The sequence below is a fragment of the Mus caroli genome, unplaced genomic scaffold, assembly GCF_978045245.1.
Source record: "Mus caroli unplaced genomic scaffold, Mus_caroli_1 scaffold_4, whole genome shotgun sequence".
Classification (NCBI taxonomy): domain Eukaryota; kingdom Metazoa; phylum Chordata; class Mammalia; order Rodentia; family Muridae; genus Mus; species Mus caroli.
Genome location: NW_028227259.1, coordinates 16,792,793 through 16,807,608, shown reverse-complemented (window position 1 = coordinate 16,807,608; position 14,816 = coordinate 16,792,793). Strand labels below are relative to the sequence as shown.

Sequence of the window (14,816 nt, the reverse complement as noted above, 5' to 3'; positions counted from 1 at the left end):
TTCTAGGACTTTCTTCTATTCCTTGTTTCCTGTTACATAGCATAATTAAATTTGTTTTATTTTGCAACTATTTGTATTTTCCTCTCATTATTTCTCAATATAAATTTGTTTCTGGGATGTTCTGTCTTGATTACTAGATATTTACTATTTTTAAGGATATCTATATATTTATATTACTTACTATTTTGTCTTTGTAAAGAGGGACTTAATCTTTCCAATTAGTCTAATGTAGTCCAACATTGCAAGAACTTTCTGGAGAAAATGAGAAAGCACCAGAGATAGCCCATTGAGAGACCACAGAAATTTTTACATCTACATCTAGCTTCCAGAATCAGTGAGGTTTGCCAGTGTCACTTCTGTGAGAGGTTACTTTCAGGAGCCAGGGTGACTATTGGACAGCCCCACCTTATAGTGATGACTCAAAAAGCCACATTTCTGGAGCTCCAGGGAAAAGTTGCAGGTAGCTTTTCTTAAGTCTTCTCTTGGCCAGTAATTCTTTCCTGCTGACTGAACCCTGAGAGGGGCTGTATGGATCAGCTAAGTCATCAGAGCTCCTACAGTTTGATAAGTTTTATGAGCTTCCTGCACTGTATGGGCCAAAATCCTTCCTTCAGGCGGGAATGTCCTAATGAGCTATTTCCATTGAAATAGCTACACTAATGCTTAGGTTAGTCTGGAGGTCCAGTCCTTATGTATTCCAGGGTAGCCTTGTACTGCTGTAGTCTCACTGTATCTGTTAATTCCATCTTGGAAGAATAAGATTACTACCGCAACTTTTTAGCTAAGTTTGAAGCAAGTTTTACTCAATATTGTCCAGGATGATGGACACCTAATAGGTCCATACCAGGATTTCCAGAGAATGGCCCTGAATTACGTTAATTCAGTGCTTATAAAGAGAAACACCAAAATACTGCATGCTTCCCATATTTGTCCAATCCGAGGCAAGTATTCATCCTGATATGCTTTGTGTCTGTGCACCTCCATCCTACATGTGATCATGCACACCCTGGGCAGTTGGGGCAATCCACCTTATTTACAGAAGTGAAAACTTGTGGTATGTTATCTTATATGAATAGCCTCGAGCATTCCAGGAAGTTACCTGTCCTTGGGAAAGTGGGGCTTAAAGGTTTATCTGTCCTTAGGAAAGCTGGCTTACAAGTTAGAGATATTTTTGTTTTTATATATCTCTTAAGCACATTAATTAAATCTTAAAACATAACATTAGCTCTTACAAATCTAACTCCCAGTTGTTGGGATTATATGACAGCCACCATTATCAGCCTGTGGAAATAATTTTTTCAAATATTACAATTTTTTAACAGTCACATTTTAATTTCTCTCATTTTTATTATGAACAGAACAAGGAATCTGTCATATGGCTTATTAAATTTTTATGTTTGCAAAACATTACCATGCAGCACAGGGTAATCGTTGTACAACAGGCATGCAGAGCTCATACTTCTTGCCTGAAAAGTTGTTCCCATAGTTTTTTCCTAGCTCTCTTTATTTTCTTTTACCTATGCTGTGATAGCCACTTTATTGTTCTTTGGTTCTATAAATTGTACCTCAGTACCTTATATAGTAAGTAAGTAACAGACTTTCTGGGAATAGACTGCTTACTCAAGGTCATCCAAGGTCATCCTGAAAGCTTTTTCATGCTACATATTGTAGAACTACTTTCCCCTTTATGGCTAATAGCATTCCAGAGATGTGTGTGTGTGTGTGTGTGTTCATGTGTGCATTTATTATCCATCTGTCAATCAGGATACATATCTTTGCTAGTTTGAATACTACTGCAATAAACCTAGGAATGATACCACTTTTAGGTACTGACCTGAATTCAAGCCATTGCAGTCCTCCTTCCCCCAGTCATTTAAGATTATAAGTGGAAGGATTTGGGATTGGGGCAATCTACATTAATTGCAATAAATAATTTTCATACAAAGACATGCTCACTGAATTTTGTCACACTCACTAATTGAACACAATTATCAAAATGACTACATACCATTATTTAATTGTTACATTGGTTTCTAGTTATAATGTAAGTAAAAGAAACTGCAGTGAGGTTTCTGTCACTCTTTTCTCAGTTACTGCCTGAAAATGCTGTAAATATTATAGAAAGCAGACAAAAGATTCTTATATATGATACTTCTAAGCATGTAGCCACTACTATGAGATGGCAATAAGTAACTCCCACAAAATCAGAAAATGCATATGTTAGTGTTTTTCATCAGTAATAAAAGAACCAAAATATGTCATGTGCCCCAGTACAGGGGAATGCCAGGGCCAGGAAGCAGGAGTGTGTGGGTTGGGAAGCAGGGTGGGGGGAGGGTATAGGGGAATTTCGGAGAGGAAACTAGGAAAGGGGATAGCATTTGAAATGTAAATGAAGAACATATCTAATAAAAATAAAAAAAACAAAATATTTCAATATACTAGTCTCTAATGCTGTGTACTCAAACTAGCTATTACCAAATTTTAAGATAAAATGATAAAAGGATGCAGAGGGTTTAACTTCTTTGTTTCCTTGCTTATTTGCTTATTTTCAATGAATGCTTATTATTTTATTAGCTTATAATGATTATCTTATTTTTTTTAATTTTATTTTGATTATAATTCATTTTTTATACTCCATATTCCATTCCCCATCTCTCCCCATCCACCCTGACTGCTCCACATCCCACACCTCCTCCCCACCCCACATGGATGCCCCCACCTGACCTCTAAACGGTGGGGGGCCTCCAATCTCTTGAGGATTAGGTGCATCATCTCTGAATGAACACAGACCTGTAAGTCCTCAACTGTATGTGTGTTGGGGGCCTTGTGAAAATCTGTTGTGCAAGTTCTTGTGCTAAATGAACTTTACCACTTTAAGTAACCACATTCATAAAATCAGTGAAATTAAGTTTCACAGACTATCAAGTGACGGCTCTTGTAAAATTTGAGAATGTAAGAATTGGAATGAGTGATAAAGACATCATAACTCACTCCCTTATTACACTGGAGGAAACTGGTGTCCAGAATGATTAAATCGCATGCCCACTCTCATATTACCCAGCCAGCAGAATGGAAGTGTGGTGCTGCTGGGTAGAGTTTGATGATCACTCTTTTTCTCATTTTTTGATATAATTTTTATGTCTTTCTTAATGTTTCCCTGGTGAATATATTCCTGCATAACCTACACAAAGTTAGTTTTATTTATTTTATATCATCTCCTGCCACACATATCTGTGTTTATTAAAAGTACAAAATTACAGTTATTTTCTTTTTTCCTCCAATTCAAAACATTTATTCAAAGTTATATCTCAATATATCTTATGGCTCAAACATTTTCATATGTATATACATGATATCTCACTACAGGTTTTTTGTCATTGTTGTTTTGAGGCAGGGTCTTATATATCCCAAATAAGCCTGAAACTTACTATATATTCAAAGATGGCTTGAATTCCTGACCTTCCTGCCTTTCTCTCCCAAGTGCTAGGATGACAGATCTGTGCTAACCCACCCGGCATACTTCATACTTTCTTAGCTCACCACAGTGTTGATTATTTCACACAGTTGTATTTGAGAAAAACATCAATGGGCATCCATTCATGTTTGCTCATGGACTCATAACTTTTAAGGTGGTAGGTTTCTACTAAGTTAGACTTCAGTTACATGAATACCTGCATGCATAGTGCTACTTTCTAAGAAACAACAACAACAGCAACAACAACTTCTTCTATTACAATCATGAACTGTATCATTACGGCCTGGTCTATCCTCTATATAAGTATAATGAAGCGCTGTAGCCCTACAACACTTGACATTTTTATTCTAAAATAGCAAAATGTTTCTAACTTAAATGAGATTTGCTAACTATAGGGTTTATTTTCTATACATCAGCTAGAGCCTTTGCTTTTATATTTTCTGCATCCATATTACCTTTATAATTGAACTCTGAATTGATATTCCAGTATGGACCTCAGTTAAGTATTTACTGGCATGAAGTCACTCCCACCTTACTTAATTTTCTTGGCTTTGGTTTAATGTACCAAGGCCAAATCTCAACTCCTGGTCCACAGTGCTCTATGTTAATAAATCTGCACACTCACAGATATTTTACCTTGGTGACTCTTCTGCCCTCTGGTGTCTGAAATGAGCAACTGAACAAACTAGGTTTTCTTTTTTTTCCCCATTTTTTTTTTGATTTTTAATATTTTTATTACATATTTTCCTCAATTACATTTCCAATGCTATCCCAAAAGTCCCCCATACCGCCCCCCACTTCCCTACCCACCCATTCCCATTCTTTTGGCCCTGGCATTCCCCTATATTGGGGCATGTAAAGTTTTTAGATGAATTTTTAGAATCTTTACTGTCCTGCTTGGTTTAGTGCTGTGAAATTCCAATTGAGAAAAAAAAAAGAAGAAGAAGAAAAAAGAAAAGAAAAGAAAAGAAAAGAAGAGGAGAGGAGAGGAGAGGAGAGGAGAGGAGAGGAGAGGAGAGGAGAGGAGAGGAGAGGAGAGGAGAGGAGAGGAGAGGAGAAAGAAAGAAAGGCACAAATCAGACATGGAAACCAAATTGGAGAAAGCTAATAGTCTAAATAAAAAACACCTCATTCTAAGGAGGGTTTGAAAAGAAGTATTTTGATTTTAATAATTGATTTCTTATAAATTTCTTATAAATTTAATACAGATTTTTGTAAATAAAGAGTATATTTTACAGGTATTCTATGTTGACAAGGGCTTTGTGTGTGTGCACATATGTGCATGTGTGTGCACTTGTGTGTGTGCCCATGTGTGTGCTCACCTGTGTGTGCTGTGTTTATTTTGTATGTGTTATATGTGCACATGTGTGAATGTGTGTCTGGAAGTCTGAGATTGGCATCCAGTGTCCTCCTCTATTGTTCTTGGTATGGTATGTTATTATTTTGGAGACAGAGTTGCTGGGTGAATCTGGAGTTCACCAATTTGGCAAGTTTATGTGGTAACTTGCTAGTGAACCCCCTCCTCTGCCTCCGTTGCACCAGAACATGGTTGCAGTCATGTTCACACATACCTGTTTTTTGTTTGCTTTTTTGTTTTGTTTTGTTTTATGTGGTATGAGGGATTGAAACTCAGATCCCTCTGCTTCTGCGGCAAGCACTTTACAGATTAAGTTATCCTCCCCATCCTGATAAGGCATTTTAATAATTTGCATTGCACAGTGCTCGATGGATTTCAGCTTTAAATCATTCTTCTGTCAAAAGCTGAAATACATCATGTAGATGTATAGGAAACATGATTCACTACCCTTAAACGAGTTTGCCCCAGTTTTCAGATTTTGTAAAAATGCTAATTCCCATATAATTTCTTTCGAATGTCTACTGCTGTTACTGTCAAATTGTCCTGCTTCATATTCAATTATCAAAGCACATGATTATTCTAACTAACCCTGCTTTATTGGTGGACACTGAAAGGCGTCCTGGGTACTGTCAATGATTCTATCTTCTCCCTCTGCCAGGCAGACACTGCTCAACTATAAGTGATGAATCACTGAGAGTTTTGTGAATTCCTTGGGTGGAAAGTTTTCAGCGGAGCCATACCTCAAGAAACACAATTTCTAAAACCTGATGGTGCTGAGGATTTTCACAAAACAGCCATCGCTACCATTGCTATAACTAACTAGATCTGGGATCTCTCAAAAAACAGTGATTTAAAGATGTATTTACCTTGTTCACTGGATATCAGCACAACTTTAGTTTCTGAACTAGGGTTTCCAATTCTCAAGCTACTCACTCTATCTAATTGTATTTTGATTGATCTGTTAGAGAAATTCCTGCAAGGGAATGGGAATCCGAAGCGGGGTAACACTTAAAACATTTAAATTCCTTAAATTAAGTTTTGTATAGTTTGTCATGCCCGAATGGCTACATATTTGGGCAAATCCCTCCTCTACATCTTTAATATCCAATACAATGTCTTTCTTTGCAAAATTTATTTCAGACTGTTGCCTAGATGACTAAGGGGGATAAGATTCACTTTAGAAAATCTGCATTTTCAAATAATAATAAAAATCAGATAACCTTTACATAAAACACATAAAGTTTTCTGCTTCATTTCTCAGTCTGCCCCAATAGGAGACTTGGTCTTTCCTCTTGTGCCATGCCTTCCTTCACGTTAGCCATTGCTCTGACTTGTGTAAAGAAATTGTGACAAGGAGAAAACAGAAAGCAGCACCCGCATGGAGCAGATAAGCAGCTGCCTGGTGCCTTGCCATGGCAAGGTTTTCTCACAGCATCAAAACCCACTTTTCTTCTCTCCTTATCCATTGCTTCCTGCTGCCCTCCTGAAGGCCCTGCTCAGCCACCCAGCCAGACATGCCAAACAGCACAGAATCACACCTGGCTAACTCCAGCTGTCTGACATAGACAGCAGGCCAGCTGCTGTGAGCTGCACCCTGGCATCTCAGAGTTTGTCTAGGCCTCATCTCTTTTGTCTTAAGCTTTTGCCATATATCCTGCAATGTGTTGGCAGTTTAAAGTCTGACTGTAAGTTTTCTGTTCCAATTTTGTATTCTCTCAAAGTTTAAACTGTTGTAAGAGGTTTTAAGAGGAGTAAGAAAAACACAATAAGCCAGAATTCCTTCTTTTCATAGGAGCCAAGTAAATGCTAGGAAACCACAGGAAGAAACAGGAGATCCTATGGAGGATGGGCTATTTAGAGGAATTATGAAAATAGTCACAAATTTCAAAGAATATACACATACCCACACTACCACCTAGGGTATACAGCTTCAGTGCGATCCTTGAAGGAAAATTAATAGCCAAATACGGCTTTTCCTCGATGGGGTATTTCTTTATACTGTTTGTTTCCCCTTCATGGGACTTTCATTCCTATTTTGCCTGAATAGTTGCTGGATGGAATGTACTAAATCAGCACTAATGGGTTCATACTGTCCTACCTTCAACCTCGGGGAGTAACACTCCTAAACCAATTTCACTTGTGTAATCATAACGGCGAGGGCCTGCAATCACTCCTAGCAACGAGGGGTCAAAGTTCTCAGCAGAACACTGGCCACATGCCACAGGGAAAGCTGCCATAAGAAGAAAATATATTTCCAAAAGTCTTCCTGTACCTGTCAATAGAAACCAGGTTTCTCTTTCCCCTCTCTTGTTATCTCTTAGTTTTTATCCTTTTCTGTGAGAAGCAAGCTGTGAGGAGAGCTGGCAGCAGCAGGTTTGCTAAATGCTTATTATATCTTATTTAGTAGCACTCGCTTCCAGGGGAACATCTGTTTTTAAATTTCATAACAAAAAACTGTGGCTTGACTATCATGAATTTCTGAATTTTGAAATTCTGATTACTGTGTACCTACAGCTACAAAGTCTGAGGATTTTTGTTGTTGTTGTTTCGTTTCCTTTAAAAAAAATTATTAACTCGAAGGACTTTTTCCAACATATCATACAGTCAAAATCTTGCTTTTAGTGTTAAATCAATCAGACTGACCTGACGATGTTCTGAGACATGTGCCTTCTGGGAATGCCTTTGAGTAAGTCTCCAATGTACAGACTAGACTTGGGAAAGAGCACAGTGTTATCTATGTTGATATACATTTCCAGTCTCAGTACACTTAACAAAGGGCTCCTTCCTCTATTAAGCTTACTGACTCTCTGTGGATGAGGTAAATGCACAAAACAGTGATGGACACACAGACTTTGCCCGCCTTCAGTGGCAGAGATGCTAAATGAATACCAAACAAGCTCATGATGTAGGACATTTCTATTCTCCTTCACACAGACCTAGGACAAACAAAACAAAACAAAACAAAACAAACAAACAGAAAACAAAAAAACCAAAAGCAAACAAACAAACAAAAAAGAAACGAAAAAAGAATTGACATTGGGAAAGGGTCAATTTCTTAATAATAGACATTCAAGACTTCTGTAAAGATAAATATTCTCTAATTAGTTAAAAGATGACTATCAAGTCTTTAAAATTGTTTGTGCAACCTCTTTGGTGGACATTCTCCTTTATAATGGATCACTATGGTTGTATTGGCATGAAATCTGGAGGGATAGCTATTTACCATTTAGTCCAGGATCTTCAGCTAACAATGCACCTTTGACTCCTGAGGGGACGGCCTTGAAGCTTTGGCGGGAATCTAATTGGTCCCTAACTTAATGCCTCTGTTCAGTGGAAGTGTCATTTTGTGTTATCACTTTTCAGAAAACTTTGATTTGTGTTTAGCTTTTGTTCTTATTTTATTTCGATACTATCAAAAGAACTTTAATATAGGTTTTATCTGATGTCATAAATCTTATTTTATATACTTGTAGTGATTAAGTATAATTTTTATTCCAAATAGTCATTTGTCTAAGAAGAATTAAAATGTGATGTTATCCTTCTATTAAAGACAACTTCCTAGGATGCCATTTTTGAAACATAAATTAAACATTATATGAAAGAGTATATATACCTTGTAAAATATTCAAATTGTAATGTCATTCCTTCTTTATTTTAGTTAAGTGTGCATTTCTATCAACTTGTGCTTTTATATCTGACCACCAGAGGGCAGTTGATGCTAGCTCTTTAATACCCGCTCCCAGGAAGCAGCTATAGGCAGAAGTGAGATAGGACCTGAGGTGCCTTCTCAGAGCCTAGGCTTAGGGGAGAGGCTGCAGGTTGGGGCACGGCCTAATTTTCAGAGTAGCTGTAGCAGAAGTGTATAATTACAACCTCAAGCACTTAAAGCTCTTTTGGAGCGAATTTTATGACGTGTCAACTTGATCCTTTTAATTTTTAATAAACAGGTAAATTGGAAAGGAATCCTATTTTTTTTTAATTGGAAATAAAAGCTTTCTATACATTCAGGGGCTTAAAGATCATTTTCATGACAGCTTCATCAATTTAAGCTTCCAGTATCATCATTAGAAACTTTTGGGTTGGGGGTGGTAATGCAATTTGTTTTCGTTCTGGAACATAGGCTGGCTTTGAACTCTGAATTTGTTTGGGTAGCCTCTAAACCTGGGTCCTCCTACCCTGGACCTGTTTTGTAATTAAATGGATGTACCATCTTGCTTGATTAAAAAAATAAATCTTTGTTTAAAACAATAATATTTTTAAGAAAGAAACATTATACTGGAGAAATCTTGGAAAATTCAGGTAAAGTCACATAATTTTGAATGTTTTAGGGAAGAAGCATAGATTTAACTCTATTGGAGCTGCTCTCACTACACATCAGAGTTCCGCACTGCTCTGTCATCTGCTTAGTCTTATCCATGGCACGAACCTTTCTGGTGCGTAGGTAGCGTGTTTATTTCTGTGCACCTTTCTTTTCAGTGTCCAAGCAAAACCTACGACCCACTGATTAAGTCCACCCGAGACTTTCCAGACGATGTTATCAGTTTCATAAGGCGGCACCCTGTGATGTATAAGTCAGTGTACCCAGTGGCAGGAGCACCGACCTTCAAGAGAATCAACGTGGATTACAGACTGACGCAGATAGTGGTGGATCACGTGGTCGCTGAAGACGGGCAGTATGATGTCATGTTTCTCGGAACAGGTATGATCAAACCACACTTTCAATCAAAGAAACTATTTGTTAATGGAGAAATAAAACAAAAACCTGCAAAATATTTGTCATCCAAAGTCAACTAGGCATTAATTAATACCTTGCCAGATTTTCCTGAACTTGTATAGGTGGTACATTTAAATAATGATCAGCAATGTCTGCCATCCACACTGAAGTTTTAAAATGCATATATTGTCGATGTTTTTCACACTGTTCCGGACTAGTTGCTCAAAACCTATCTGTCTAGTCATGGAGGACTAAAAGTAAGTAAGGTGAGGCTGTGTCTCCATGTTTACCTGTTGTTGCTACAACCGGATGCTGGGAAATTCTATCCACAATTCTCCGTTCATTAGCCTGGAAATCAGAGACTTGTTAGCCTACAGACAGTTCTTAGAATCATTAAGCATTACTTGATAAATGCTTTCAAATAAAACTTCTTGGAAGTTTACTTTCCTATCCATGAATCTTGAAGATTCAAGTTAATTTTGTGGAGACTGGAGAGATGGCTCAGCAGTTAAGAGCACTAATTCCTCTTCCAGAGGACCTGTATTCAATTCTCAGCATGACCATAGCAGCTCACAACTGTCTGTACCTCCAGATCTGGCACCCTCATATATGCATACATACTTACAACCAAAACGTTTACCCATGCAAATAAAATAAATAAAAATAAATTATTTTAAAAATTAACTTGTTGGATTCTTATTAATGCAGTTTATTGGGTGTCAACTTTGTAACTAAAATATGATCAAAATAACATGTTTTTGGTCAAGTGTGATAATGAAAACCTATAATCTTAGGCTAAAGAGGAAAATCACAAGTCCAAGACCACCCTAAGGAATAGTAATGGACCTATCTATCTATCTGTCTGTCTCTATATCTGTCTGTTTGTCTATCTGCCAATAGATAATTATTGATATGCATTTGTATATATATACAATATATATATATATACAAATATATATACATACAAGAGACAAATAAACATCAGCTAATAGTTTACCAACATTTTCTTTTAATTGTGTAGTATATGCTTTTAAATGGGATATGTATACATATATGTATATAGAGAGACACATATATGCATACATATATGCACATACATTTTACATAAATAATGTTGCTTATTTGATGATTCCTAAATTAAGAAAAATGTTATGCAATAGCAGTGTGCTGGGGCAGAAAAGACAACGTGTACCCTTAGGACTTCATCCTGTAGTATATTTGTTCCTTGAGGAGTTTTAGTTGTTACTTTATTGGAACAGGTTCTTTAGAATATGAAATGAATTTAGAATTATTTACCCCTTAAGTACTATCATGGTTCTGCACAAGTTAGGCTTATTATGAGAAGGACCTTGTAGTAACTCCTAGGGCCAGTAAGCAGCTCCTGTGAGGCCTAATGATATCATAGAGGGCAAGTGCAAAACAGATAATCTAAGGGATGTTCCACTTCTGAGAATGCAGCAATGACTACCAAGGGTCAGGACTTTAATTAGTCTCCTATTAATTCTCATGAGCTAAATTTAATTTGTTCTGTCCAGCCAAAGCTCATTCACAGGTTGGTAACAGTTCACTATCGTAGGCAGCCCTCAGCCACTAGGTGGTACTGCCTAACCTTTCCTCAGAAAAATATGATGATTTTTAAAAGTCAATTTTGTACTGTAAAATGTATTTAACAGTTTTGAACATCCTAGAGTGATTTTTAAAAATTAAATAATCTAGGCATTTTCTACATATAGTGGTATCACTGTCTGTCTCTATTCTCCAGCCCTACTGCTGAAATTTAAAGATATATTTTCAATAGATTAATTGCAGATTGACAGATCCATTTTAGTTTTTTCTAGTGTGTTCTTATTATCTTTCTATGCTCGAATGCTACACACTCACACTTACTCACTATATCAAAATTTAAGATATCTTTCCTAAGCATAACTTTTGTTGTGGTATATCATTAAACTTGTATTTTCTTTTAAGTTTGAACTGAAGTCATTTGAATAAACTTTAATTTTTAACTCGTTAACAATCATTATCTGAATTTGGCGTTAGTTTCTTCATGGAAAGGTTGTCAGTGTTTGCTGGACAATTGTTAACATTTTAAAAAGACTATATATATTACTGTTATAATAAATCAGATATAATTACTAGGTAAATCTTAGTATTGCAGGGAAATCTTATTGCAGGGTATATATATGTGTGTGTGTGTGTGTGTGTGTGTGTGTGTTTGTGTATGGGTGTATATCATATGTATATCATAAATTATATATATATATGTATATATAATTTTAGCATAGTTTCACATTCAAAAATAAAAATACATTTATTTTACCTCGGTTATTTTAATCAATATTTAAATTAGCCATATATATGTAGCTAAAAGTATTTTTAGTATAACCTTTTAGTCTCTTTATATGTAAGTGTCTACTTTGGAAGGGCAACATCATATAAGTAGTCTTTATTTCTCACTAATTTATTTGGCCAGATACATTAAAAGTGGGGAAATTTGGAGATTTCCAGAAATATGCATTCAACTAAATATTGAAGTGAAAGCAGTGGGGTTATGAGTCATTTTTTTTTCAGACATTGGAACAGTCCTGAAAGTTGTGAGCATCTCCAAGGAGAAGTGGAATATGGAAGAGGTAGTACTGGAGGAGCTTCAGGTATTCAAGGTGAGAAGGGGCGCTGGGCCCCAGATAGAGGGTGAGCTTGCTGTCCCAGTGTTGCTCATGGGGCTTCTTGTCTTTTCTCTGCTTTACCTGGGGAAGTTGCTGAAATGAGCTTCAATGGTTCCTCTGGCCTAAGTAAAGGAGGACATATCCAAGTGGGAAAGGCACTCACTTCCAGTGCTGTGAACCATTGGCAGGAGCTGCCAGGTTTGCCTCTCCTTGCTGCATCATCCAAGGATATGGTCAGTCAAATTGCCACACTGAAGCATAGCTTGGAATCTCTTAATGCCTGGATGCTTTGCTGCTGTATGAGTGTTGCTTGGAATTTTTTCCCCAAATGAATTGGAGAAAACTGGAAAAGCTTATGAATCATGTATAGGAGCCCAGCGTTAATGAAATGATACGAAGAAAAAGGATTAATGATAGCAAGTTATACATGCTACAATCCTCACAAAGGGAGTTAGTAGGCCTGGAGGAAGAGTTATTTGTTTTAAATTCTGCTTTTAACAATAAATATATTTTTGTGTGGCATTCTTTGCATGTACTCTGTGGTATTTAGAATTATTTCCTGAAGAGTAAGACACTAGAAATAAGGTTATATTTCTTAGAAAATGTGTTCTCTTATGTTTTTGTTTTGTTAAAAGGGTTTATTAAAAACTGTCTCAATGTAAACATGCATTTCCTGGAGAGTGGAGTCCTCAGTAGGAAGGGCTAAAGTTGATTATCATGCTGGGGCTTGCAGGTTCCTGTTTACATTGTGATGATAATAGTGGTCAAGAAGTTAACAAGAACAAGACCAGCTATTTGGCCTCTGTAAAAACAGAATCTGGGGTGGTTCCTAAGGGAAAAGATGATGTCAAATGGAAGGGTCAAGGAAGCAGAGGCTTCAAGAGTTTTTCTGTCACACACAGAAGTGCATGAGGACAAACAGTCTCCCATGAGTCTTAGTGCCAAGGATTGACTGTTTTACCTGTGACTGTTATCTCAGTTGGTTCTGACTTTTATTCTCCTCCTCCTCTTCCTCTTCCTTTCATCTACCCATTGACCAACCCATCAACCCATCCATGCACCCATCCATCCATTCATCCACCCATCAACCCATCCATTTCTCTCTCTATCATATATCTGTCTATCACCTATCTATCTGTCTGTCTGTCTGTCTGTCTATTTATCTAGCTACTATCTATTATCTATCGATTCATGTTAGAGATGAAATATGCGGCCATTTTCATGCAAACAATTTACCACTAAGTTCCATACCCATGCTCCTTTTCTTCTCTTATCTTAAGTCTACTGTTTCTCTTCTCTTCTCTTCTCTTCTCTTCTCTTCTCTTCTCTTCTCTTCTCTTCTCTTCTCTTCTCTTCTCTTCTCTTCTCTTCTCTTCTCTTCTCTTCTCTTCTCTTCTCTTCTCTTCTTTCTCTTCTCACTTTTCTCCTCTCCTTGGCTTTTCTCCTCTCTTTTCCCCTATTCTCTTTTCTACCTATGTTCCCTTTCTTTTATTAACAATTTTGTTGAGGTAAAGTGCAATTAAGAAGAAAACAATGCAAAACAAACAAACAAAAACATAATTTGATGGACATGGCCATGTTTTTAAAATCAAGAGCAACAAAAATTATTGAAACGAACTTTAAAAAAAATAAAAACAAACCTTTTTAACTTAAAATTTTTCTTTTTATTTATTTTCTTAAATCTGTAACATCCACTGTTTGTCAATTACTATATGAAAGCAATAAATGAATAAATACTAGATAAATAATAAATATATAATACATCTTTTAAAATGTGTCCTGCTTTATATGTTTTGTTGCTTTTATATTCAGGCTTCTGGACTTATTAGAAATAAAATATGACTTGTATCATGAAAATGCACACATTCCTAGCTTGAAGTGTCACATAAGAAACATCATCATCAACAAACAGAACTCTAGCTTTTCAAAGCTCTGTTACTTAAATGTGTTTAGTATCTTTGATGCAAGTAAGGTCATAATGGAGCAATAAATAATTACAGAGATGTTCTTGTCAGCACTTGTATGAAGTATAGGGCAGCAGTTCAGATAAGCAGGTTTAGAGCAACGTGAAAACTTGTGAATAACAGCAATCATTTTCAACACAGCACTTCCTCATGCAGTTACCTTGTTTCTCTCTGATAAAGTACCTTAAACATTTTCACTGTGTCTGGAGAATTAATACACACTATAAGAAAGTAACAAGCAATACAAATCAGTTTCTCCTCTCATTGAGTCTGAAAAGCCATGTTTTATATAAACTAAAATGACAGGCTCATTAATCTAAAGCTGTGAATGACTCTTACTGACATTTCCTTCTCTTTGCAGCACCCAACAGCTATCCTGAACATGGAGTTGTCGCTGAAGCAGGTACTTTGTAATTTTTGTTCAATAATTAAGTTCAGAGTTCATTTGCAAAATCTATTGAAACTGGAAACTGGAAGTTAGGTCATTATTAAGGCAGATAGTTGCAAGTTGCTTGACTCCTCCTATTAAGTCGAAGTCATTGGTTTTGCCTGGCCTTAGGAGAATGAAGATTGAATGTGAGTACTCTTATCCTTTGACTCACAAAAACACAAAACAAAACAAAAACAGTGGGGTAGTTGA

General features: G+C 36.5%; 1 protein-coding gene across 1 annotated transcript in view; it reads left to right on the top strand.

The window, feature by feature from the left end:
* The window catches only part of Sema3d (semaphorin 3D), a 199,440-nt gene that overhangs the window by 164,225 nt on the left and 20,399 nt on the right, over positions 1-14,816 (top strand). Inside the window, exons 12-14 of the mRNA XM_021162841.2 lie at positions 9,309-9,531; positions 12,118-12,206; positions 14,538-14,579. Coding sequence (XP_021018500.1) covers positions 9,309-9,531; positions 12,118-12,206; positions 14,538-14,579 — 354 coding nt within the window. The remainder of the gene's footprint in view (positions 1-9,308; positions 9,532-12,117; positions 12,207-14,537; positions 14,580-14,816) is intronic.